The sequence below is a fragment of the Danio rerio genome, chromosome 18 (assembly GCF_052040795.2).
Source record: "Danio rerio strain M-AB ecotype USA chromosome 18, GRCz13ab, whole genome shotgun sequence".
Lineage (NCBI taxonomy): Eukaryota > Metazoa > Chordata > Actinopteri > Cypriniformes > Danionidae > Danio > Danio rerio.
This window is the reverse complement of record NC_141038.1, coordinates 28,098,951-28,122,853: the sequence shown is the minus strand read 5'-3', so window position 1 is coordinate 28,122,853 and position 23,903 is coordinate 28,098,951. Positions and strand designations below refer to the sequence as shown.

At 35.2% G+C, this 23,903-nt stretch overlaps 1 protein-coding gene and 1 long non-coding RNA gene across 5 annotated transcripts in view; one reads left to right on the top strand and one right to left on the bottom strand.

Annotated features, from left to right (window-relative positions):
* frmd5a (FERM domain containing 5a) overlaps positions 1 to 23,903 on the top strand; it is a 222,951-nt gene that overhangs the window by 162,247 nt on the left and 36,801 nt on the right. For both annotated transcript variants that reach the window (XM_087293235.1, XM_087293234.1), the window contains exons 2-4: positions 6,355 to 6,459; positions 12,112 to 12,154; positions 15,144 to 15,222. In XM_087293235.1, the coding sequence (XP_087149361.1) occupies positions 6,355 to 6,459; positions 12,112 to 12,154; positions 15,144 to 15,222 (227 nt within the window). The remainder of the gene's footprint in view (positions 1 to 6,354; positions 6,460 to 12,111; positions 12,155 to 15,143; positions 15,223 to 23,903) is intronic.
* Positions 15,494 to 21,937, bottom strand: LOC147839754 (uncharacterized). Of its 3 annotated transcripts, none has more exons than XR_015515057.1 (3): positions 21,093 to 21,937; positions 18,327 to 19,224; positions 15,494 to 18,125 (listed from the first exon to the last, which is right to left on the bottom strand). It is a non-coding gene; the product is annotated as an uncharacterized LOC147839754 (long non-coding RNA). The 3 variants fall into 3 exon arrangements; XR_015515055.1 differs by having other exon boundaries at positions 18,327 to 20,402; positions 21,235 to 21,937; XR_015515056.1 differs by having other exon boundaries at positions 18,327 to 20,368; positions 21,247 to 21,937.

Sequence of the window (23,903 nt, the reverse complement as noted above, 5' to 3'; positions counted from 1 at the left end):
TGGGATTCATCAGCCGTTTGCTATTAGAGTGAAGCAGAGACTAGTATGAATGATACTTTGTTATACTTTAACAGGGACTTTGTCAGTAACTGTTGGAAGTTCATATGGACCAGTTTCTTCTTCCTCCGAATCATAACATTGTAAGTGTAATTGAAATTGTTGCCTCGTTTTGTGTGTAGTTTGAAAATATGTATTTAATTGTGTGTTATGAGTTGTAATCAGCCCGCGCAGCTTGTAATCACGTATCTATTAATTATAGATCAGTGCTTGTACTGTATCTCTCAGGTAAAATATTCATCGGGCTATTCACATATCGTGTCCAAAACCATGTTAAAAACACGGCGCCATTATTTTCCGTTATTGATTTAAATGCGTTTCTGAACTTGCAATCCTCTGCTGTTTGTATTTGCGCGGCCAATTGTCCAAATAGTTCAACTTTTGACACTGTGTGGATTAATACTGAGTGTGTGTCATTGTTACTTGGAGTTAGCGTTAAGAGTAGAGTAATATGCTGGTGTTTAACTGCATTGCTTTAAAGCATTTCTGCCTTGTGCTCTCACATACTTTGTGCTACTTCATAGCCATGGTGGCTGTTTCTCTCTGTCTCGCGCTACAACAAACTGGGTCAACAGACCAATCACAGCAGATTAGCTTCATGCAAAGGAGGGGTATAAGAACAAATGAATTGCTGGACGAATCTTATGGGAGTCGTTGGGATAATTAGGTAAAAATAAATGCATATTAAAGACAATGAAAGTGTTTTTTGACCTTGCATGCATTTCAGCTTGTTGTTGGAGACCCCTAAAACCAAAATATGACCTTTTAAGATGCAAAATAGCAGCTCTTTAATCTAAAATTAAAATATACTTTAGGATGATTATGATGATGTTTATAATGATAATTAAAATATTAAGAAATTGTACTATTAATAAAAATATGATTTACCATCTGATTTGTATACATTTTCTGGTCTTTCTGTGAGGTCTGACCCGTTCACAGATAAAAGCACCTGTTTCCCCTGTTGTGTGTCCTCTGGCAGTGTTGCTGAGCTCCAGCAGTCCTGTCTGAAGGCTGTGTATTATACAGCTCTTCAGCGTCTCTAAACTCCCACAGAATGTTCTATCTGCCATCATCCAGACACATGCGCTCATGCTCCACTGCCCTCCATCTGCTGTTTACCCCAAATAGAACCACAAATTTTTTAACTGCTGAAAATCTTTATAATTTGAACGCAGAGAAAAATAGATTAGAATTGGAATTACGTCTTCTTTTTTTGGTGCTTTTTGTGAGATGTCGAATATGTTACCACACTCCTCACTGTTTGTATTCCATTTAAATATTTGTAAATAAAAGACACTTTTAAGGGGACAGTTCACCTAATTCCTGTTTAATTTATTATTTTTTTATTCTGTTATAATTTACTTACCCTATCAACTTGTTTGTGTTTCTTTCTTTGCCTAACAAAAGAGAATGTTTGGAAGAATCTTAGAATAGACTTCTATATTACTTTATTACTTAATTTGGTATATTCTTCAAAAAAATCCTATTTTAAGTTTAAAATTTAACCTATCGTATGCAAAAGACCAAAAAAACTAGCTTTGCAACTACATGAGGGTTAGTAATTGATGACAGAATTTATATTTTTTTGGGTGAACTGTTGCTTTAAGTGTCTCTTTGCACAGCCAGATGGTCAGTCTGGTCAGGCATTGATGCTGAATGACTCTCTCGTGTCTGCTGCTCCTTCTCAAACACTAAAAACTACTTCTAATGTAAACAAACCAGCACAAGTCAGCACTTCAGCCCTTCTCCTGGCCTTTTTTTCCTTGAGCTACACACTAACATTAGTAAGTTCAAATGCTTTAATCTGTCAGAAACGCCTCTTCTCTTAAAGCATTTATGGACTAGAAATGGCTTTAATAGCAGGCGAAAATGCTGCAGTTTGTGTTTGACCTTTATGTTTTCCCTTTTCATACTCGACACAGGGGCCTGAAAGGCTTGATTTGGGTCGAATATGTTGCTTGTCTGCTGGCTGACCTCATTATGTGAGCATCATTAAAAGCTTTCCTGAGGTTTTATGATTGAGAGGTTCAGTACAGCATACATTCTGCTTGCTGGAGTGACCGCTCACATCAGTTCTGTCTGTGTTTATGCATCAATTCTATCTCAGAATAAATCCTTTTTGTTGTTGTTGTTGTTTAAACCAACTCAATGGGATAGTTCACTCAGCAATGAAACCTCTGTCATCATTTGCTCATCCTCCACTTGTTCCAAACATGTCTCTAACATTCTTTCTTCTGTTAAACACAAAGGAAGATTTAGGGCACGTGTCCACCGAAGCATTTTTTGCAATGCAGTCGCGAGTGCGACGCGCTCAAGCTTTAAGCACTTCTCCAATTCAAAGCTTTTATAAAACACAGAGCACTCAGCACTAAGTGTAAAATGCATGCTTTCATTGATCACAACAGAATAAAAACCCCCCACTCGTGTTTCTGCAGTGCAAAAAATCTTCAGTGGACTCACTTGCATGCTGAAGAAATCAGCAACCTTTGACTTCCATATGATTTTTTTGTTCCTACTATGACTGAACTATGATTTTTCTTTACAGTCTTCTTTAGAGAATATTGTTTTGTGTTCAACAGAAGAAAGGAAGTCTTGTAGTTTTGGAACCACTTGAGTGTGAGCAAATGATGAGGAAATGAATATGTTGGGGTGAACTTTAACTTTAATATCTACACATTTGGATCTGATACCATTACATTTGTGCTAGTTGAGCTGACTACTGATAGATAGGTAGAATGTAAACATCACAATGCAGTCTGATGTGAAATGTACAGCATATGTGACATTTTTTAAAAGAAAAAAATTTCTTCTGCATGTTTCACAGCAAATTACAGTATTGACATCAGTGTGCAATATGTAGAAATTACCTCTATATGCCTGACATCTTAGGGAAAATAAACACAATTCAAATTGAAATAACATGTATTAAAAAAGAAGCAGCTATTGTAGATGTCTGGAGTAGTTAATTCATCTGAAATTTACATAAATACTGTATATGTTGCGGTGTATCAGGTCAGCTACCAAGCAAGTTTAGCAGTTATTCATATGGAGATACAGTGGCTACATGATGCTAAAAATAGCACCCCCCCACACTTTATTGTTGTAAGACAGCTTAACGGGCATGGTGTGACATGTCAGCACCAATGTTATTAAAACAATTAGATGTTATAATTTACAGATCATGCACTGTGGTGAAAGTGCTTTTAGATGATAGCTTAATATCATGTTGGCGTTTCTGTGTGGAGTTTGCATGTTCTCCATGTGTTCGTGTTGGTTTCATCCAGGAGCTCCGGTTCCCCCACAGTCCAAAGACATGCAGTATAGGTGAATCGAATAAATTGGCCATAGTGTGTGTGTGAATGTGAGAGTATATTGGGGTTCTCCAGTGCTGGGTTGCGGCTGGAAAGGCATCCACAGTGCAAAATATATGCTGTATAAGTTGGTGGTTCATTCTGCTGTGGCGACCCCTGATTAGTAAAGGGACTAAGCCAAAAAGAAAATGAATGGACGAATAAATTAATTCATCTTCGTTAAACCTAGGCATTATAATAATTTCTCATGCCGTAATGCTTTTAAACACTCTTTTCCTGAAAAAACAAACAAACAACACAATGGTCCATGAGTTAATTATATGTGTAAAAAAGAGCAACCTGAAATTCTGTAAATAAAGAAATACCGTCATTTACATACAATGTAATCTCTCTAAGCATATTTCACCTCTGACTGTACATTTTCTGTAAATCTAAAAGTTTAACATTTTAGTATGAGTTTGCAGGGGTGGATTTGGCACTCCAAGTTTTTTCAATAAGTTGAATAAATCATTCATGCCTGAAGACTCACGGCTGAGGTTGAATTGCATTTATTTGCACTTCAAACCCCAGAAAAAAATATTGCATGGAATCCTTGAAAAAAAAAAAGCAAGTGTAAAAGGCTGTGATGTTGTTTGTTTTGAGAAGAAAATGGACTCCAAATGCAAATGAGTGTGATATTACAGGTGGGCTGAGAGAGAAAAATGACTTTAGGTTTTTTTTTTTTTTTTTTGGGAATTTAAATTTTTACTCAACTCATTTTGCCTGAAACTGCTGAAGCAACGAAGAGCTGTTTGTGAGTGTTTTGAGCTCATAACTGCAGCTTAGACTAATACAGTAGGGTATGAATGTTTGAGATTATGAAATACATTGTTAAGTTTGTGTGGCATTGCAAATGACCAATTAAGTGTGAAAAATTAGTCATTAAATAGTGGGTTAATGAGAGCAAATTGTGTTTTCGCCATGTTCTGTTGGTAAACTATTGATTTTTCTTTACTCTCTCTTCTTCCTGTGCATTTATCTGGGCAGTCTGTCTGGCTAAATCGGCCATTTGTGATTTTCAAGCTTTTAATGAGAGGTGCATTTACAAATCCATTGACATTTCTGTAGGCAAATTTAAATACTTCTTTATTTAATTGGCCAGATAATGTTTATTTGTAAAGTAAAACATCCCTTTCTGTTGTTCTGGGTATTTCTAAAGAAATTTGTCAACTAAGAAATACTAATAAAGTTAAAGTAAAATTCATTTAAAAAATCCTGCCATTGAATGAATATACATTTTTAAATGCACTAATCCTTTTTAATTATCTCACAAAAGGTTTTGTATATTGAGTTTTATTTTTCTTGTAAGGGGACATTTTTTCAAAAATGTTTTCATTGGTTTTAAATGTATGTATTCATGCACTGTATGTATGTAAGTCTACTTTGTAAGCCGCATAGTGGCTCAGTGGTTAGCACTGTCGCCTCACAGCAAAAAGGTTCCCCCACAGACCAAAGCCATACGATTTTAGGGAACTGGTTAAAGAAATGTGTGCGTGAATGGGAGAATGCGTGGGTGTTCCCAGCACTGGGGGTTCATGAGTTAGTGTACTTTTCGGCTGGAAGGGCATTTGTCACATACAACATATTCTAGAGTAATTGGTTGTTCGTTGAGAGGGGTCTGGCTGCAGACTCGGTTCAGTGCAATCTGAGCTGCATCCAATGCTTTTTAATGCGCTCACCTAACCTCACCTCTAACCCTATCCGTCACAGTGACATCAGTTTAGACAGTTTAGTAAATACAGACAGTACTATTTATAAGCCAAAAACACAGTTTGCACTGGTGCAAGACCATTACATATGGGATATTGTGACATACAGTTAGGTCCATAAATATTTGGACATTGACACAATTCAGTGTCACAAAAGTTTGCCTCTATACACCAACACAGTGGATTTAAAATGAAACGAAAAAGATGTGCTTTAACTGCAGGCTGTCAGCTTTAATTTGTACATTCAAATCAGGTGAACGCTGTAGGAATTACAAGTTTACATATGTGCCTCTCACTTGTTAAGGTCCAAAAGTAATTGGACATAATAATAATCATAAATCAAACTTTCACTTTTTAATATCTGGTTGCAAACCCTTTGCTGTAAACTACATTCTGAAGTGTCGAACGCATAGACCTCACCAGAAGCTGGTTTCAGGGTTCAGCTAGGTTTCATCACCAGACGCAGCTGCTTCAGTTTTGTCTTCAGAAAGTGAAATGCATGCTCAATCGGATTCAGGTCAGGTGACTGACTTGGCCATTGCATAAAATTGCAGTTTTTTCCCTTCAAAATCTCTTTGGTTGCTTTTGCAGGATGCTTTGGGTCATTCTCCATCTGCACTATGAAGCACTGTCCAATGAGTTTTGAAGCAGTTGGCTTAATATGAGAAGACAATATTGCCTGAAAGAATTCATCCTGCTGCATTTGTCAGCAGTCACATTATCAATACATACAAGAGAATCAGGTCCTTTCATAGTCATACATGCCCACGCCATGTCACTATGCCACCATGATTCACTGCTTTGGATCATAAGCAGATCCTTTTCTTCTCCATACTCTACTCTACACAAGTCCATTGTGTTAGTGTATCGAGCCAAATATGTTAAAATTGTGTCGATGTCCAAATATTTATAGACCTAACTGTATATGTTACTATTAGAAAATGCAGGATTACAATTAAGGCACTTGAGTGAGTTCATAAACAGTGCTTAACTTTGCAGATGTTTTTTCATGCTCATTACGCACTAAAGAACTGAAAGTGCAAGAAGTGTAATGGGACCCTTTTAAAATTCTCTGCTTTCCACCTCAGTATGAAATTCAATGAACTAAATAGCTATGCTTGGCTGATTTCCGTTAGTTCATCCATCCTTTTCTTTAGTCCAACTGTAAACTACAAACCCAGACAATAAATAAACCCCTCCCCTATTGATCATGTGTTATTTTCTTTGTCTTTCAGAGGGATGCCAAAGGCCAGTATTTGTTCGACCTCATCTGCCACCATCTAAACCTGCTGGAGAAGGACTATTTTGGCATTAGATATGTCGATCCGGATAAGCAACGGGTGAGTGTCCCACCATGTGGCTTGTGTGGAACAGTTCAAGGTCAACAGTAATGCAGTGCAGCAATTCATCATCTCTGCATTCATGTCCACTTCTTCTTTATTATGAGAAAGCTGCGTCTGTTGGGTCACTCAAAGTGGATTTCATTTCCTAGAGCGTATTGGTTAGGTACTGATGCCTTATAAGTGATGAATTGATGTGTGTGTTTTGGGTTGGTTGTGTTTGTATTGATCCTGCACTGGTCAGACTGACTCTCAGGGTTATTTTGGAGAAATCAGAGAGTGACATAAAAGACGACAGAGCTGATGATTGATGGAATGAACCTTCTAAAAGGACGGCTTCGAATGCTGTAAATCATGTACGGGCAGGCCTTTATGCCCTTATGTGCTTCAGATTTTTTTTTTTTTTTTTTTTAAAGGGACAGTACACTTAAAAATAAACATTGTATCCAGTTTGTTACAAACATGTATAATGCATGTTCTTGTGCATTAAACAAAGCATAGCACCTTTTTGCCCAAGACAAGTTTTCTCTCAGGGACAAATAAAGTTTATTCTATGGGCATAATAAAGAGATAATCGGTCTCTACATCCAAAAAGTGAAAATTCTGGGTCCCACTTTATATTAAGTGGCTTTAAGTACTATGTACTTGCATAAAAATAAGTACAATGCATTTACTGTTTTCATAATGTATTGCAGAAAACTTCTGGTGCTCTTGAGGTGGGATACGGGTAGGGTAGGGTCAGCTTTTGTGGTATAGTAGGTTTGAGGGTGGGTTAAGGTGTATGCTATAATCAAAAGTGTAATTAAAACTTAATTACATAAATTTACATTCAGGTATTTAGTCAATCATACAATTTTAAAACAGGTATTTACACAATAAGTACTTTATATAAATTATAAATTTTGAGTGTATATATTAGTTAAGTCCACTTAATTTAATCCACCTATAAATAAAATATTATTGAAATTCTGCCATATTTTTTTTCTTTTACTTGTTTCAAACCTGTTTGAGTGTAGAAAACAAAAGAATAGATTTTGAATAATGCTGAAAAAACAACAACATTTATTGATTTATATAGTACTTTTTCCAGCTTTCTTCAGATTATCTTGTTTTGTGTTCAACAGAAGAAAAAAACACTTAAAAGTTTAGGACCACTGGAGTGTGAGTAAATGAGGAGAATTTTTGGGGTGAATTATCCATTTAATTTTAAACTAGGCTTATAAAATCCTTGTGTTTTTGGTCACATTTCGCAAAAAAAAAGTGAAGTAAGTAGCACTTTAAAACATGCTATGTTTTCTCAGAAACAGATTCATGCACATGCTTTATCATGGCAGTTTGAAAATAAAATGATATGAGTGGTAGTGAAAGGTCATCTTTCATGATTGAAAGTAGCAAATATTTGAACTGTTCTCTGAAATTAATTAATAATGTTTAAAATATGCGCAATTTAATACAATGCTGCAGTACTTTAAGTAGTTTTTACTTGCTTTCAGCACTTTGGTGTTTTTGTACATATTTATGCAATCATTAAATAGTTTACTTTTACTATGGTACAAGTGTTTAGAAGCCATGAAATTTGATTTTTGGCATTTTAGGGAAGTATGCAGAAGTGAGTCTTCATTAATTGATAATCTGCCCAGTATTTATAATTTCAGAAATGTGATTTAAGATCTTGGTGTTTATAAAATTTGCTAACTGTATTTATATGTCTTTTTTTGGAATTTTCTTAAATGTTTGTGGAGTAACATTTTTTTTCCAGTGAACCTAGGTAGACTAATTAAAGTGCAGAGATTTGGGGGCTAAAGTTTGATAGGAGTCTATTTTTTTTATTAGATTGTATTTACAGATTTTTTTTCTCTCTATTTTCTTATCTCAACAACACAAAGTGCACAGAATCAGATCTTTTTCAATTCTGATTTGGGCCACTTTCTTATATGATCCCATATCCAATACAGTATATAAATCCAAAATTCATGTAGTTTATTTGCATGACTTTAAAAGTCCTTCATAAAATCTGTGCTGACAGGAGGAGTCACTCCTACTTAACACACAGTTGCTCTTTGGTCAGTCTGAGTATATTGAACATGCCATACAATTATAGAGGTGGTCAGTTTAAGGACAGTGCGGTGTCCCAGTGTGATTACAGATATACAAGCTAAACTTAAGGAGTCCTGTTGTATTTTTTTTCTTTGTTGTCCATTTCTTTATCTTCATCCTTTTTTTACCAATGCACAAATGTGCACATTCACATTCATTTATAACTAAAATTATAAATAGTCTAAAAAATAATAGTCTAAATAAATAATAGTTTTAGTTCGCTTTATTAACAGTAACAACTCTTCTTCAAATGTTAAACAAGACCTTTATATATTGTTAAAATATTACATTGTTAGGCTAATTATTTAATATTCATAATAAGGTCTTTACTGTCAGAGTTGGCAAGGAGGACCCAAACGCAGAATAAACAGGAGAACAGGGTTTAATTACAGGAGGGACACAAAGCAATGCAGAAGGACAGTCCACACAATAGTGCAGGGGGACAACAGGAGAACAGGCTGGTGAGGGATGGAGACTCAGGACTTCAGAATGATACAGATGGGAGAGTCCGGGTGAAACAGGCTGGGCTGCGTTTCCCAAAAGCATCGTAAGCCTAAGAAGTTCGTAGAAATGATCGTACGACTGATCTTAATATTACGGTCTGTTTCCCAAAAGCATCGTAACTTAAGTAGCACTTGAAAATCTTCGTGGATCTACGAGTGCTCTGGAGTAATCGTAAAGCCTTAAGTGCATCGTAAGGAGACAGAGTTATGAGGGCACCTGCTGGACAACCGGCAAATTGCACCTACAATTTACTTCTCTTCAAAGTCATTATTCATTTTATTTGTACGTATATCTCTATTCATTTATATTTTCTACACATTACACAATTCAATATACAAATAATAATAATTAATAATTAGGCTAAACTTTTCAAAAATAAATGTAAGAGCTTATTTATTTATTTATTTATTTACTTATTTATTTATTTTGATGTGAGATAAGCAATTTTTGATAAAGAAATTGATAAATAATTCTACTTAATTAAGGTTTCATATAAATATCGAAAATGATGCTGATGTCATTTCCGGCAAGGACTGTTAGAATTAGTTTTATGCGAGATTGGAGCAAGACAGTGTTTTTACAGTACGACATTTCCAGTTAATTTATGTTTTTAAACTGGCTCAAAAATATTTTTTTTTATGTTATTCGAGTTGAATATACATTCACACAAGTAGAAGAAGAATTATATGGATTGCTATAACATGTGCAACAATAACGAGCCATTCTATAGCGTGACATTTCAGCACTTAACAAACGGATAGCGACTCCTAAGTTGCACTTAAAGCTGGGCTACGTGCAATTGTGTTAAGTGCATTTTTGGGAAACGCACGTGAAACAATAACGAACGTTCGCAAAATGACTCGTAGAAAACGCTCTTAAGTGCTAAGATCAATCGTTATCGGGAAACGCAGCCCTGGTCAGGAAAGGGGGAATTCTAAACTTCAGGCCAAGCAGTCAGTAAGTAGCTAGCAGAACCTCAAGTTTGGGACAGGGTCAGCAAACAGATGGGACGCCACGCCAAGGGGATGCACAAGCGGAGACTCAGGAGGCAAGTGACAAGCAACACAACAGGACTAGACAGCTGGGGAGACAAGAAAATCTTAAAAGAAAAGCAAGCAAAAACAAACTAGAACACAGTAAAAACAAGAAACATTTAAGAGGGAAATAATAAAGCTTGAGAAATAAAATGAAACAAAAGGGACTAAATAAAACTACTAAAACTTCAAACAAAAGGCCAAAAGGAATGAGCTGTAGCTAGAACTAAAATAGAAAGCAAAACACAGCAAAAAGAACTACAATAAAGAACTAACAAAAGACTAGGACTAGACTGGGACTGAGGATCACGAAAGTGGCTAAATAAAAATGAAAATAAAAATGAAAGCAACCTTGCTGAGAGAAGATAAAAAAAACAAATCAAAAGGCTAAATGAATTCGAGATAAAGATTAAAAAGATTAGTACTAAACTAAGACTAGACAAAATAAACAAAACTACACTATATAAACAACTCCTATCAAGCAGTAACAAGACTAGACAAGCACACAAAAAGATAATGTGACAAACCGGCAAGGAAAAGGGGAAAATGAACACATTGGCTGTTTCTCAATATGCGGTCTTCAGTGTTCTTGTGTCCTCGTGTTCTCGTGTAACGTCATCATCAACAAGTTCAGTTCCAAAAACCAAGAACGGAGGACACGTGAAAGTTCCCGGAGGTGTTCTTGATATTGAGGATGCATCGATGCAGTAATAAATAATAAAAAACTTTATTGTTAAAGTTCAGAGAGACATAACTTACCTCAGGAGTTTACCTAAATAAAACAGTATATATAAAATCAAGGAGGCAGGACAAGGGTGCACATGGCCAACACAACAAAAGAGACAGTGCTAAAAAACAAAACAAACAAAGAGACATTAAACACAGACAGGAGTGACAGGGCTGTGAAGGTTGGCATGTAAAGTCAACAACATTTTATACATTTTACCCTGCTCAAATAATAGTAATAATGCAACTGAAAACAAACAAACAATATTCAGACAAAGCCAAGTAAAAATATTTAATTGATGTTTCAATAAAATCCAAAATACTACACATCAATTATGGACAAATAAATAGACAAAATTACAAATCTGAGCTGGAGACCTTCAATTGACTAGGAAGTGACTTAATATATATATAATTTTGTTAATTAAATAAATTGTTATTTAAAAAGATAAAAACCTAAACAAAAATTCTAATTGGAAATGTGTGTAGCTCCCTGCAAGAATATACTGTTTTTTTTTGACAATTAGAGATCAGTTCTGATCTCTGTCCGCCAAATGCAAACTTGACAGCGCACAGGCTTTGCATACACATATTTCAGAGTTTCTTCATGTCTGTCTTTTTCACTGGCCCCCTTTGGGAGCCTTTTGCATTGAGTGACATAAATAATAATGAGGACATCAAGCTGATGCTAGTCTACTGCAGATGACACACAAGGACAACACTACACTCAACACAGTTCCCTTTAGATTATTCTTAGTTGGCAAAATATGCCGTAGATTTGCAGACAATCCTGAAAAACGATAATGTGACAGGCCAAAAATATTGTCCAAACAGCTTTCAGATTAGAATCTAAAATCGAATCCAGCCTCATTCTATTTGTAGACTATTATTAGCCTACTGGCACTAAGAACCAAATATACTTTCTTTCTCAAAACCGATGGCTCGGTTTGACTGATTTGGCTTATCTGGAGCTGCACACAATAGCACTGATAGAATCTCAGCGTGACGTGGAAGATGTGCTAATGTTTCGCTCCGAAGAAGAGAGAAATTAGATGAAATGATTAATCTATCTACCCTGCCCCCATCTCACACTCATACTGATATAAAATCTCTGTACATCTTCCCACACTGACCACCTGCTCCTGTGTAATTATGTGTTAGATGAAATATAGTTATAATATATGTGTGTGTGTGTGTGTGTGTGTGTGTGTGTGTGTGTGTGTGTGTGTGTGTGCTCTGTCTATGTATGTGTGTGTGTGTGGAATTAAAATTCTTTCTTCTTTTGTTTTAGCATTGGCTGGAGTTCACCAAGTCAATTTCGAAGCAGATGAAATGTAAGTATCATCCGTCAAATCTTATTTATAGTGCGCTAGTCGACATAATGGAGCAATTAGGAACAACATCACTATGGTGACTGTAATGAAGCATGCTAATGGGATTCATGGCTATCGTACATTAACAACTGCTGTGATCTCTAAAAGGAGCTGCCATTTGTTGAAGTGCTGACCTTTGCATGTGTTTAATAGCCTGTCCTGTGAAGATATGTGATGTAAATCGTGTACTTAAAGGGTCAGTGCACCCCACAATAATAATTCTGACATCTTTTAATCTCCCGCATGTCATTTTTAACCCATAAAACCGTGTTCTTCTTCAGATCTGAGAAATTTCTATCCATGCATTGAAATTCTTTTCAGCTAAAATGATCGCTATTCAAAATGTTTATAAAACGAGAGAGAGAGAGAGAGAGAGAGAGAGAGAGAGAGAGAGAGAACAAAAGCAATGTGCACTTTAATACAAAATTTAAAAGGAGAAAAATCACTTTATAAAATAAACAAATACATTTTTAGCTTTGGTTTATAAACTAGAGCCATGGTGAAAATGTTTTTGAGAAATTGATTCTGCATCGATTGTGAGATTTTCAAAATGCATCGCTATAGTCTTTCCAATTGATTATGAGCTTAGTTTTTAACAGCACTCTTTCCTCTAGGTTAGTTATTTATAAGTGAGCCTGTGCGATTTATCGAAATTGAATCGCAATTTGAAAGGTTTGAGACTGCCGGCTGTGTGTGACAGTCTTACTAACCAATTGAGTGAGCACACTTTTATTCTGCCCAATCAGAGTTGCGCAAACAAATTATGCCTACAATAAAAAAAAGAAAACGAACAGGAAAGCACTGACAAGTGGGAGTATGGCGTCTGCTACTTCAGAAGCATTAATAGACAAATTAATATCAAAGAAAAACCGCATAATAATAATCAGTAATATGGGAATATCTTGGTATCAATGTCACAGACACCAAACAAAAACAGGTTATTTTTAAGAGCTATATCGAATGATTTGTAATAAAAACAAAGCAATATTAAAGGTGCAGTAGGTGATACACAATGCTGACAGCTTAGCATAAATCTCTGAATCACAGTCACTCCCCTGCCGTCCAGAGTTGCATGGTTAACAATAGGGAGAGACTATGCAGAATAGCGGTATTTACTTGTGTTTTGTTGTTAAACTAATTAAAATCTACATTATCGATTCTGTAAAAGGTGCCTCATGAAAATAGTCTTATCAATCTTTCACTGAAAGATTTTAGTGGCTGAACAACAATTATGTGCAGATATAACCCATTTGTAACAACAACATCCAACATTACATCAGCTTTGCATGAAGCTAGAATAGTTTTAAAACAAAACATTACCTGTCTAAGAGAAATCCTTCAGCCATGGTGTCATCCTTTCTCCAGTGTGCAAAGTTAACTCCAATATTGATTCAGGTTTTTAAAACTTTTTGATTCAGCATGTTTTTGCCGATTACGCACGCACGTTACTTTTTAATGTATGAATAAGTAGGAAGGCAAGGAAGAAAGAGTTCTTTCACAACCTGGAATTGCCCAGGACTACATCATTATCTGTGTAACGCATTAGCCTCTTTCATTATTTATCAACTGCAGATGCGAATTAGTGGGCTATGCTAAAGAGATAGTGATATAGAATAAGGCCTTGATGATGTTCTGTAGAGTTTAATTGTAGATAATAAGTGGCACATTCCACAAACTGTCATACTGGCTGATTGGCTTCAATATAAAATGTTTTTACATTAACAACAAAGTTTTGAGTTCTAAAACTTACAGTTCACGACCCCTTTAAATGTGGTAACATAAGTCAAGTATATTTTAAAATAAGTCCTTCTCTTCAGAAGATTTTAATTAAATGTCTTGAATTTATGTGGATTTATTTATTTTTCTCATTGTGAATTGATCAGAATTTTAAATCTCTTAGATTTGATCATCATTTGTGTTTGAAGGTCTAACAGCTTTGAAATAAGATGAAGGTCAGTAAATAACGACAAAACGTAGATTTTTAGGTGAAGTAACTCTTCAAGTCCTCATTAAATATGATAAATGCTATGCTAATTGCATTAGGGTCCAGCTCAACATATGATAACCTTTCAGTAACTGTTGGCCATTGGTTGCTTTATAAGCTCAACATGCTCAATAAAGTAGATTTAGATTTTGTATAATATTGTTGTCATCTTTCATCAGCTGGATAAAAGTAATTCATATAGTCCTGATCTCACACGCACAGTGCAAAAACAAATCATTTTCTTAAGCCTATATCATCTTTCAGGATTATCTAAAGCAAAACTTTGTGAGATAATATTTCTATTATTTAAATCTATTACATTGTGTTCAAATTTCAGTAATGTTTAAGAAAATTGTTGTTTTCATACCTAAGCAAGGTACTTTGCATTTGTCTTTAGCAAACCTTTGTGTAATAAGATTTTGTACTTTTTAAAACTTGTACTGTATGTTCTGTTTTATACTTCAAAGTAACAAAAATAAAAAATAATTGCACTTGCTACTCAAAAGCTTGAAAAACATAATCATTTTTTTAAGCCTTAGAAATAGACCAAAGGGGGATAAAATTAAAAAAAAATTAGAGAACATAAATTTGCAGGAAAAAATATTTAATTCTAGTTCAAACAACAGTTCCTTTGGATTAATCTTTAGAAAATACTTTTATGTGATATTGCATTTATACAGCAGTTTAATGGCATAAGTGTGCAAAAAAATATAATCACAGAGTCTCTTAATCGAGTAACTACTTCCATCATGAATTCAAATCATGTACAGTAGCAGCTGGGCAAGATTGGTTGCTAATTCAAAAGTACATATTACAGTAGATTAAAGACAATTGTCAGATTATTACAGTATATTGAAATAATGTAAATAATATCATTCAGCCTCTTGTTTATACTTGTTTGATCATGGTATTACCATGTATTCTTTGTAGTACGATATTTTAAATCAGTTCATTTTCTCCATACAGCACAACCTCCTTTTACCATGTGTCTGCGTGTGAAGTTCTACCCACCAGATCCTGCTGCTCTAAAGGAGGAGATCACCAGGTATGAGCTACCACAATGAAACCATTGATTAAGCATTGCAAACCAAATGGAAACAGATGTTTAGCAGCATTAGAAAGCAATCCAGTTTTGCTCTGTTAGAGGTGCTTTGAAACTGCATGTGGGATTTAGTTGCCAATATGGCCAGCTTGTTTTTGATGAAGGCAGTAATTTCATATGTATTTTTGTAGGCCAAGCTGAATGTTTGTATTATCCTCAACAATGACCCAAAATAATTTTCAGGTTATTGCAGAACATTTGCTGTTTGACCAGCAGTAGTATATCATTGTTATGATTGTTTTGTTCATTATGATCATCTGTAGATTCACAAAATCTAATCTCTATGCTTTTGTATCTGTTTTTACATTTATAAGTTGAGTATTGGTACCATAAATGTGCATATTGTTGCACGAAATACATAAAATACATACATATTAGTATCTAAGTGGCACACCCTTTTATTCTGAGAGTGCACACAGTAGGAACAATATATACAATGATAGCATGACTTCAACATCACCATCACAAAACTTGACTACTTCAAAGCATTTCCCCCTAAAGGTTGACATTGTTAAAAGTGTTACAAAGAAAGAGAAGCTGCACTTTTGAACATTCACTGTGGTTTTACATTATTGTATAAATGTTTTTTTTTATTATTATTTGTATCAAAGTTGATATTGATTTGTATATTAAATTTAGTTGAACAAATACTTGAATAATTTAAATTTTTAACAAAATCGTAACAAAAACTATATGCTTACTATTGCAAAACCTTAATTCTTTGATACCATACAATAATACAGTAACCATGTTATTCAATTATTTTTAGTAAATCCATAGTTGATTTTCTTAAGGCTGCATAGGTTGATTAGAGAATAGATAAGTTTGTTTGGTGTGATATTTAGAGACTTTAAAAGGTTTAATACATGTTATGCTCAAAACACACCCTTAACTCATTAAGAGAATAAACCCTGTAAGACCATACGCCAGGGTGCAAAGTGTATTTTTCCCTCCTTAAATTAGCAAAAATGGATTCGGACATGCCCTTAATGCTTTTGCGCCGTGCGCTTTAGACTTTGCACCTAGATCTTTAAAACAGAGCCCTTAATGTCACTTTAACTTCTGCAGTCTCAATTAGCCACTTTCTAGCAACCACCTTTTTCAAAACAAACACAGGCTTTTTAAAAAATCAGGCTATTACTGATGCATTTTATACTTTAGATTTAAATGTGAATTTTTTTTTACTGATTTTTAAACAAAAAGATAAAAAGAAGAAGAAAAACCTGAATATGCAAAAATGCCAGCACAGTTCAGGCCACAATTTGGCTTATTTAAATAGAAAGATATTAAAACACACAAAGCATGTGTCTAAACCACTCTTATTTTTCTGTTACTCTTAGGATTCAGTGCTGTTTTCTTACTCACCGCTAAGGGAATATGTGGTCAGTGGCTCCAAACAGACTTCTCTGAATGATACATGATTAGCCTCTAGCAAGCAAAGTCTTGGCTAGCATCACAGTGTCTCTCTCTCTCCACCTCTTTCATCCCCTCTCGATCAGTCTGCAATGAGGTCACCCAGAAATTCACACACTCGACCTGAAAAGAGATCTTATGATACTGTGCGCTTCTTATAGTCTAATGAGGGGCCATGCAAGTAAGTTGCAGGCATAAAATAGACCCACTTCTGAGAACATGAGCCTGAGGATGTGGGCGATTCTGATTAAAATTGTTGTGTTTTGATCCAAAGCAGTATAGATACTTTGGTTCATTAAAGGGACATGAAACCCCTCTCGTTTGGTTAAGGTCTACCTCAATTTTTTTTTTTCAAAAAATGCTTCATGATGGGCATTGAGCTCTGGGCAGAGGTAGGAGTGGGCATGACCAGCAGAGCAGAGGAAAAAGAGGTTGTCAGTTGGCACACAAAATGAGACACAAAGCTGAGGAGATCCCTGATTTTATAGTTTAAAGTTAAAATGCAAAGAAATAAGCAGTAATTTATTGCACTGCTATTTGTTATTTGTAATTTTTATATACACATAACTAAAATTTGTTTGTCTATATCATTATGAAGATTATCATGTTTATATAAACACTATAAATGAGGACGACTTTTTTCCTCCTCAATCGCGGGTCTGAATGCAGACACAGAGGATAGCAATGCAGCAGGTCTCTTGCCCTGTCTATTTCACCATTTGAACTGCTGGTAATCCAGAGGATTTTAAAAATAGGTGAACACGAATAGGCGATGCTTCTGAATGGTAACAAACTCAACTAATAAAAGACAGAAAGTGCATTCCAAATCGCATACTTATGCACACTGAAAACTCTAAAAAGATTAAGTGCACTTTAATTACCAGGATGATGCACTTATTCAACCGTTAAAATGAAGTGTGGAATGATGGACAGTTCACACACTCATCGGCTGCTGCTTTGTTCACGTAGCGGAAGGGGCGGTTATACTCAAGGCAGGTATTATTTGGTAGTTTGGTCATATATTTTACTAATTTGCCAACCATCAAACATCATCCAGAAAACGGTTTGAAATTCAGCTTAGTAAAAAACCATTAGTGTTCCAAATTGGGATCACACTACATACATATACTATGCTGTTGAGTGTGTGAGTGCAAAAGTCCATAAGTACATAAGTACAAGTGCATAGTGTATAGTGTGCCATTTTGAGACATTCTCCAATTCTCGTACAGCTCTCCCGACAAAAATGCTTACTGCAAACCAACAGCTTTGCTGTATCAGCTCTGACAGCATCGCTTGGAAAAACATGCAACAAACCCCATGGATCATGGAAACAAACACATTTAACCCTTTATGAATGGCTTAATACTAATGTCATTGTGTGGACATGGTATTGCAGCTTGGCAGGTCTGCTGTGCCTTTGGAAAGCACATGCTCTAATGCAGTGGTCACCAAACTTGTTCCTGGAGGGCCGGTGTCCTGCAGATTTTAGCTCCAACCCTAATCAAACACACCTGAACAAGCTAATCAAGGTCTTACTCGGTATACTTGAAACATCCAGGCAGGTGTGTTGAGGCAAGTTGGAGCTAAACCCTGAAGGGACACGGCCCTCCAGGACCAGGATTGGTGACCCCTGCTCTAATGAATAATTAAGAAGCAGGGTTTTCTCATACAATAAGAAAACTCTGCAATGAATAATTATGAAAAACCGACATTTCATCTCTGGACAGGCACTGATTTTGTTCCTGTCCCAAAAATGATTTTCATCCCGGAAGATGAAATTAGCTGACAAGAGCTCTAAATTATCCACCTTTCCCCACAATTAAAGCTGATAGGTGCTAACGTTGTCTTAACTCATGCTCATTGCTCAACACACACAAATCTGTTAAAATAAAAATAAAAAAGTACTCGAGGGTTTCTTGAAGCTTTAAGCTTTCACAGAAAACTTATAATGAGCATATACTAGTTGGTGGGCGGACTGTTGCAAGTCTTTTGGGGCTTTTTGAATGCATTAAACCACACAAGTGTTTACACTAAGAGACCGATTAGATCAAATGAGTTTCCAAATGCCCTTGGAAGTAGTGGAAAGTGGACGATTTCATGTTTAGTCCCTATTTACTCACATTTAGCATTATCCACCTGTGACTGGATTGATGAAAACACGCATTTCAGAAAGACTGACAGCAAGTCAGTCTCTGTTAAAATTTGCATTAATATGCAAGTGCATGTCAAAAAGATGAAGGTAGGTAGCAGGGTTTTTTATTTATTTTTTTTATTTTTTTAGCTATCATTACACCCCATCTGTTTAGGCAGTAAATTTGTATTGGTTTCTTCATTTGTTCATTAATTTTCCTTCGGCTTAGACTTTATTCATCAGGGGTCGCCACAGTGGAATGAACTTATCCAGCATATGTTTTACACAGCGGTTGTCATTTCAGCTTTAACCCAGTAGTGGCCAACACCCATATACTCTCATATGCAAACTCATACACTACGGCCAATTTAATTTATTCAATTCACTTATACCACATGTCTCTGGACTGTAAACCCACGTGGACAGAAAATGCAAAATCCACACAGAAATGCCAGCTGGGACTCGAACCAGCGACCTTCTTCCTGTGAGGTAACAGTGCAAACCACTAAGCCATCGTGCTGCCCGTATTGGTTTCCTATAAGGCATATAAAAAACAATTATTCATACTGGGAATTTTCCGAAAGAGCTTTCAGAAAGTTTGTTCATTACAGAAGCATCCTTGACTTCATTTAATTTAAAGTTAACTAATTTCTAATTCCACACCATTTACGCCACCTGGCAGAAATCTGCCTCTCTTTGCATGTTTGCATTGACTCTGTGTGCAATCTACTTTACTTTAATTGAACTCACACTAGGTATTGAACATAGCATAAGATCTCACAAAAAACTTTGATTATGGTTACTTGCATTATATCTGAATTTGTTGCCATTTTTGCTCCAAGACCTCCTAATTTTAAATCCTGCTTGTGGAAATCTGAAGTATGGGCACTACAATGAGTAGTCTAGGTATTGATTGATGTGTGGAGTAGTAGAGCACTGCTAGCATTTACTGTAGTGTGAAATGAAATGCTCGTGGGGAAGACAAAGTAATAACTCACGCTAAAATGAGAGGAGAAGCAGGAAAGAGAGATGAAACAAGAGGATGAACAGAGTTGAAGACAGGAAATTGTATGAGAGAGAGACAGGTAGAAAGACTAATGAGGGATATGGGTGAGAAATAGAGGGATTATCTGAAAGAAGAGGACATTGTTTACGGTATTAGGATGCATTTGCATTATTTCCTGAGGGAAAGAAATGCATCCACTTCAGTGAAGGGTATCACAGTTGATGAAATGTGTTGAGGGGAAAACATCTCTCAGAACTTTTTCTGCCACTCATCATTTAACTTTAATTCCATACTGAGTTTTTGTCTTTGAAAATGATCAAATCCTAAAATGAGATTTTTACTCATCCATGTGCAAAATTGGCATTAGCATAATTTCCCTGATATCCAAGTCAATCAAACCCAAGTTGCATCCTAGCAACCGGTGTTAATCACAAATGTACATAGCAAAGTGTCACAGATGCTAAATTTTTCAATGCCACATCACACATTATAAAGGAAGATATATCTAAATGATGACTAATGCAAAATTACAAGTTCCACTGTTTTCCACTGATTTTCATTTAAAAAAATGTTCTGATGGGGCGACGCAGTGGCGCAGTAGGTAGTGCTTTAGGTAGTGCTGTCTCAGCTGGGTCAGTAGGCGTTTCTGTGCGTAGTTTGCATGTTCTCTCTGTGTTTGTGTGGGTTTCCTCCGGGTGCTCTGGTTTCCCCCACAAGTCCAAAGACATGCGGTACAGGTGAAATGGGAAGGCTAAATTGTTCGTTGTGTATGAGTGTGAATGAGTGTGTATGGATGTTTTCCAGAGATGGGTTGCAGTTGGACGGGCATCCGCTGCGTATAACATGTGCTCCATAAGTTGGCAGTTCATTCCGCTGTGGAGACCTGGGATTAATAAAGGGACTAAGCCAAAAAGAAAAAGAATGAACAAATATTTTCTGATGGCTTTATAGTGAGAACAATTTTTTTTTCTTAAATAAAGTGACATCTTATTAATTCTCTGAAATCAACAGCTTAATTTAAAGTATGTGTATGTGTAAACTGTTTATTTAGCCCCCTCTATTTAATTAAAAATTTATATTTATTATATAAACAAATATATATATATATATATATATATATATATATATATATATATATATATATATATATATATATATATATATATATATATATATATATATATATAAAATATTGTATAGTTTTGTGAAAAGAAAGAACAGCTAATAATAAATGGTTTAAAGTTCCCAATTCACCTGCACCACATGTCTTTGGACTGTGGGGGAAACCGGAGCACCCGGAGGAAACCCATGCAAAGGCAGGGAGAACATGCAAACTCCACACAGAAACGCCAACTGAGCCGAGGTTCGAACCAGCGACCTTCTTGCTGTGAGGCAACAGCACTACCTACTGCGCCACTGCCTCGCCCACAATACAATACAATACAATACAATTAGGCCTGTTTTGATTAAAATATTTTAATTGTAGGATTTAACTGTAAATATGCAAAATAAAAAAAAAATAAAGAATGCATGATGATCTAGTTTAGAGAAACCGAACCTCTAATTTTAGCACATTGTCTTAATATTCTTGTGATTTATTATTTACAAGTGAAAGTGCAGATTTTTGTTGTCATCCATTAGCTGCACTGCCTACACTGAGGTAGTTTTGGTTGATTGATGTCCAGTGGTCTCTAGCAAATGCGATTGAAAGTGTTTTATTTTTATCTTTTTAGTTCATAAAGTTCATAAAGTTCATGTAATCTCGTAACAATAGTTCACAAGAGAAATTTGAAATTTAAAGAAATAGTGTAATATGTGGCAAACACCCCTGTAATTAAATTTTGCATGGGGTACTACATACGAGCAATTCCAGCGTTATGGGTGTGACATTTGCAGTAAATTCTTAAAACAAAAATTCAAAGAGAAAGTATATGTTAACATTATATTGAAACATCTATTTGTATTTTCCAAAACAACTAACCACAGAGTTACGGTAGAAGAAAAACATCAATCTGTAAATATTTTTTTTATATTTTAAATGAGGAATAATAAACGTGTTATGGATGTACAAACATACTTTGTATTCTGTGAATTAAACTGCACGACCCAAAAAATAAAATAATAATAATAATAAAAAATACTGCTAATAAAAAATATAAGAGTCGGCTCACTATAGAACAAACATAGTTGATTTTATTTTATTTGACATTTTGTGCATTTATGAGAAAAAAGCTCTGTTATGGATGTCACATTTTTCTGTTATGGATGTGACAGATGTGAAATTGCCACTTGTGTGACTTTGGTAAATCAAAAATAATAGTTTGAAAACATTTACAGAAACCTTTTTGAGTAATTATAAACCACCGTAAAATGCTTGCTTACACAAAAAAAACGCAGAAATAGTTTTAATATTTTGGTGAAAACTCTTTTTTTCCTTTAAGGCTGTCATTTGTATGGAAATGCTCATATACAGCTTGTGAATATGGAAAAGAAAGCAACCTTTCTGCTGCAGATTTTGCATATTGGCTCAACTAACTTCTAACATTTTTTTTTTTTTTGTGTTCCAAAAAAGTGCCCTAAGGATGAGGTAACTTTTGGGTTTGACAAACCACCTGTAGGTGACACACTCTTACTCTCCATATGTTCTGTATCAGGTACCTTTTTATAAACACCCCATACTTCTTGGGAAACACTGTGTAATTCTGAGTGTGCTGTGAAAAAAACTTAGCATTTATATACTGATACTTTCTCATTGTTTTAATTTTTTCGTTTGTCCTTAATTGCAGGTCATTTTAGATAAAAGTATCTGCCGTAAATGTAAATTTAAAATGTCTGTTAGTAGTATGTATCCAGTTTCTGTGTTTGTTGGATTACTGAAAAGTATTTTTGGTACAAATATTCCACAAATCAAAAACAAGCATCTCAGTCCAATAATTTGCTGCTCCTACATTTGCCGTGTCCTTCTCCAGAACCAAATGACACCGACTCTTAGAGTGTGTTTCTATTAATGGCAGGTTAGGGATAAAGAAGGAAGCTGATATGTAGGCCAGAAATTGACTGGTGGCTACAGAAATTGCCATTTAGCTGCTGTCACCTAGAGAGAATTCAGGGAACATAATTGCATTTTTAGCTCCTATGGCCTCTTAAGTGAAAAGCTATTAGCTCTAGCTGGGCTGGCCTACTTTGAGAAGTTAAAGACAAGCATGTCGCTCTTTACTCACGGGACATCTGTTGGACACAAGGTGAGAAGAGCAACGTACCAGATTGGGACTGGATTGATTTATGAATAGAAAATGTGATCTTGGTGCACAAGCAAGCTCTTGTCTTTGTGTGAAAGAATGACATTGATGACAAAATGAAATATTTTAGTGCATAAAGCAGTCAGTGAGTAAATATGTTTAAATTATTTCATTCAATTAAAATTTAGTGTATGTGCTCATAACTTATTATGAATACACTACGGAACTTTCCCTACAGTTCTACAAAACTCCGAATAGTTTCAGGGAAACAGTTCTTATTGTTAACTAAATTTTTAGTAATTTTCTAGTGCATAATCTGTAAATGATCATATATGACATTGCAGCACAAATCATTCTCCATCTGGTGGACTTTTTTATAAGGTTTTTGTGAGTTCTCAACTACTAAAACTAGTCAAATCGAGCCTTATGCAGAGCATTGTTTTGCATCTTAAGTAAGATTTATCAAATATATTTGTTATAAAACCTTTTTTGATTTGTGTTATTTTTGTGTTTATGTCTGTCTTAAAGATGACAGAACAAATGCTACATGTAATCCAACCAGGACTATTGTAAATATATAATTTACTTTTGTGGGCATGACCAAACAAAACAAGAAAATCTAGTTAAAGTATAAAGTGTTTTTAACCACTACTGTCTTTTTCTCTCTTTTTTTAGCTTAATAGCTTTTGACACAGCAGTGCAATTCTCAAATCATTCTTTAATTCGAAAATAAAAATCTAATTTTAACCAAATCAACGAGAAATATTGAGCATTTTACATCTGTACTAATTCAGATCAATTCCTTTTACTTTTTGTCCTTCTTTACCAGACTTCC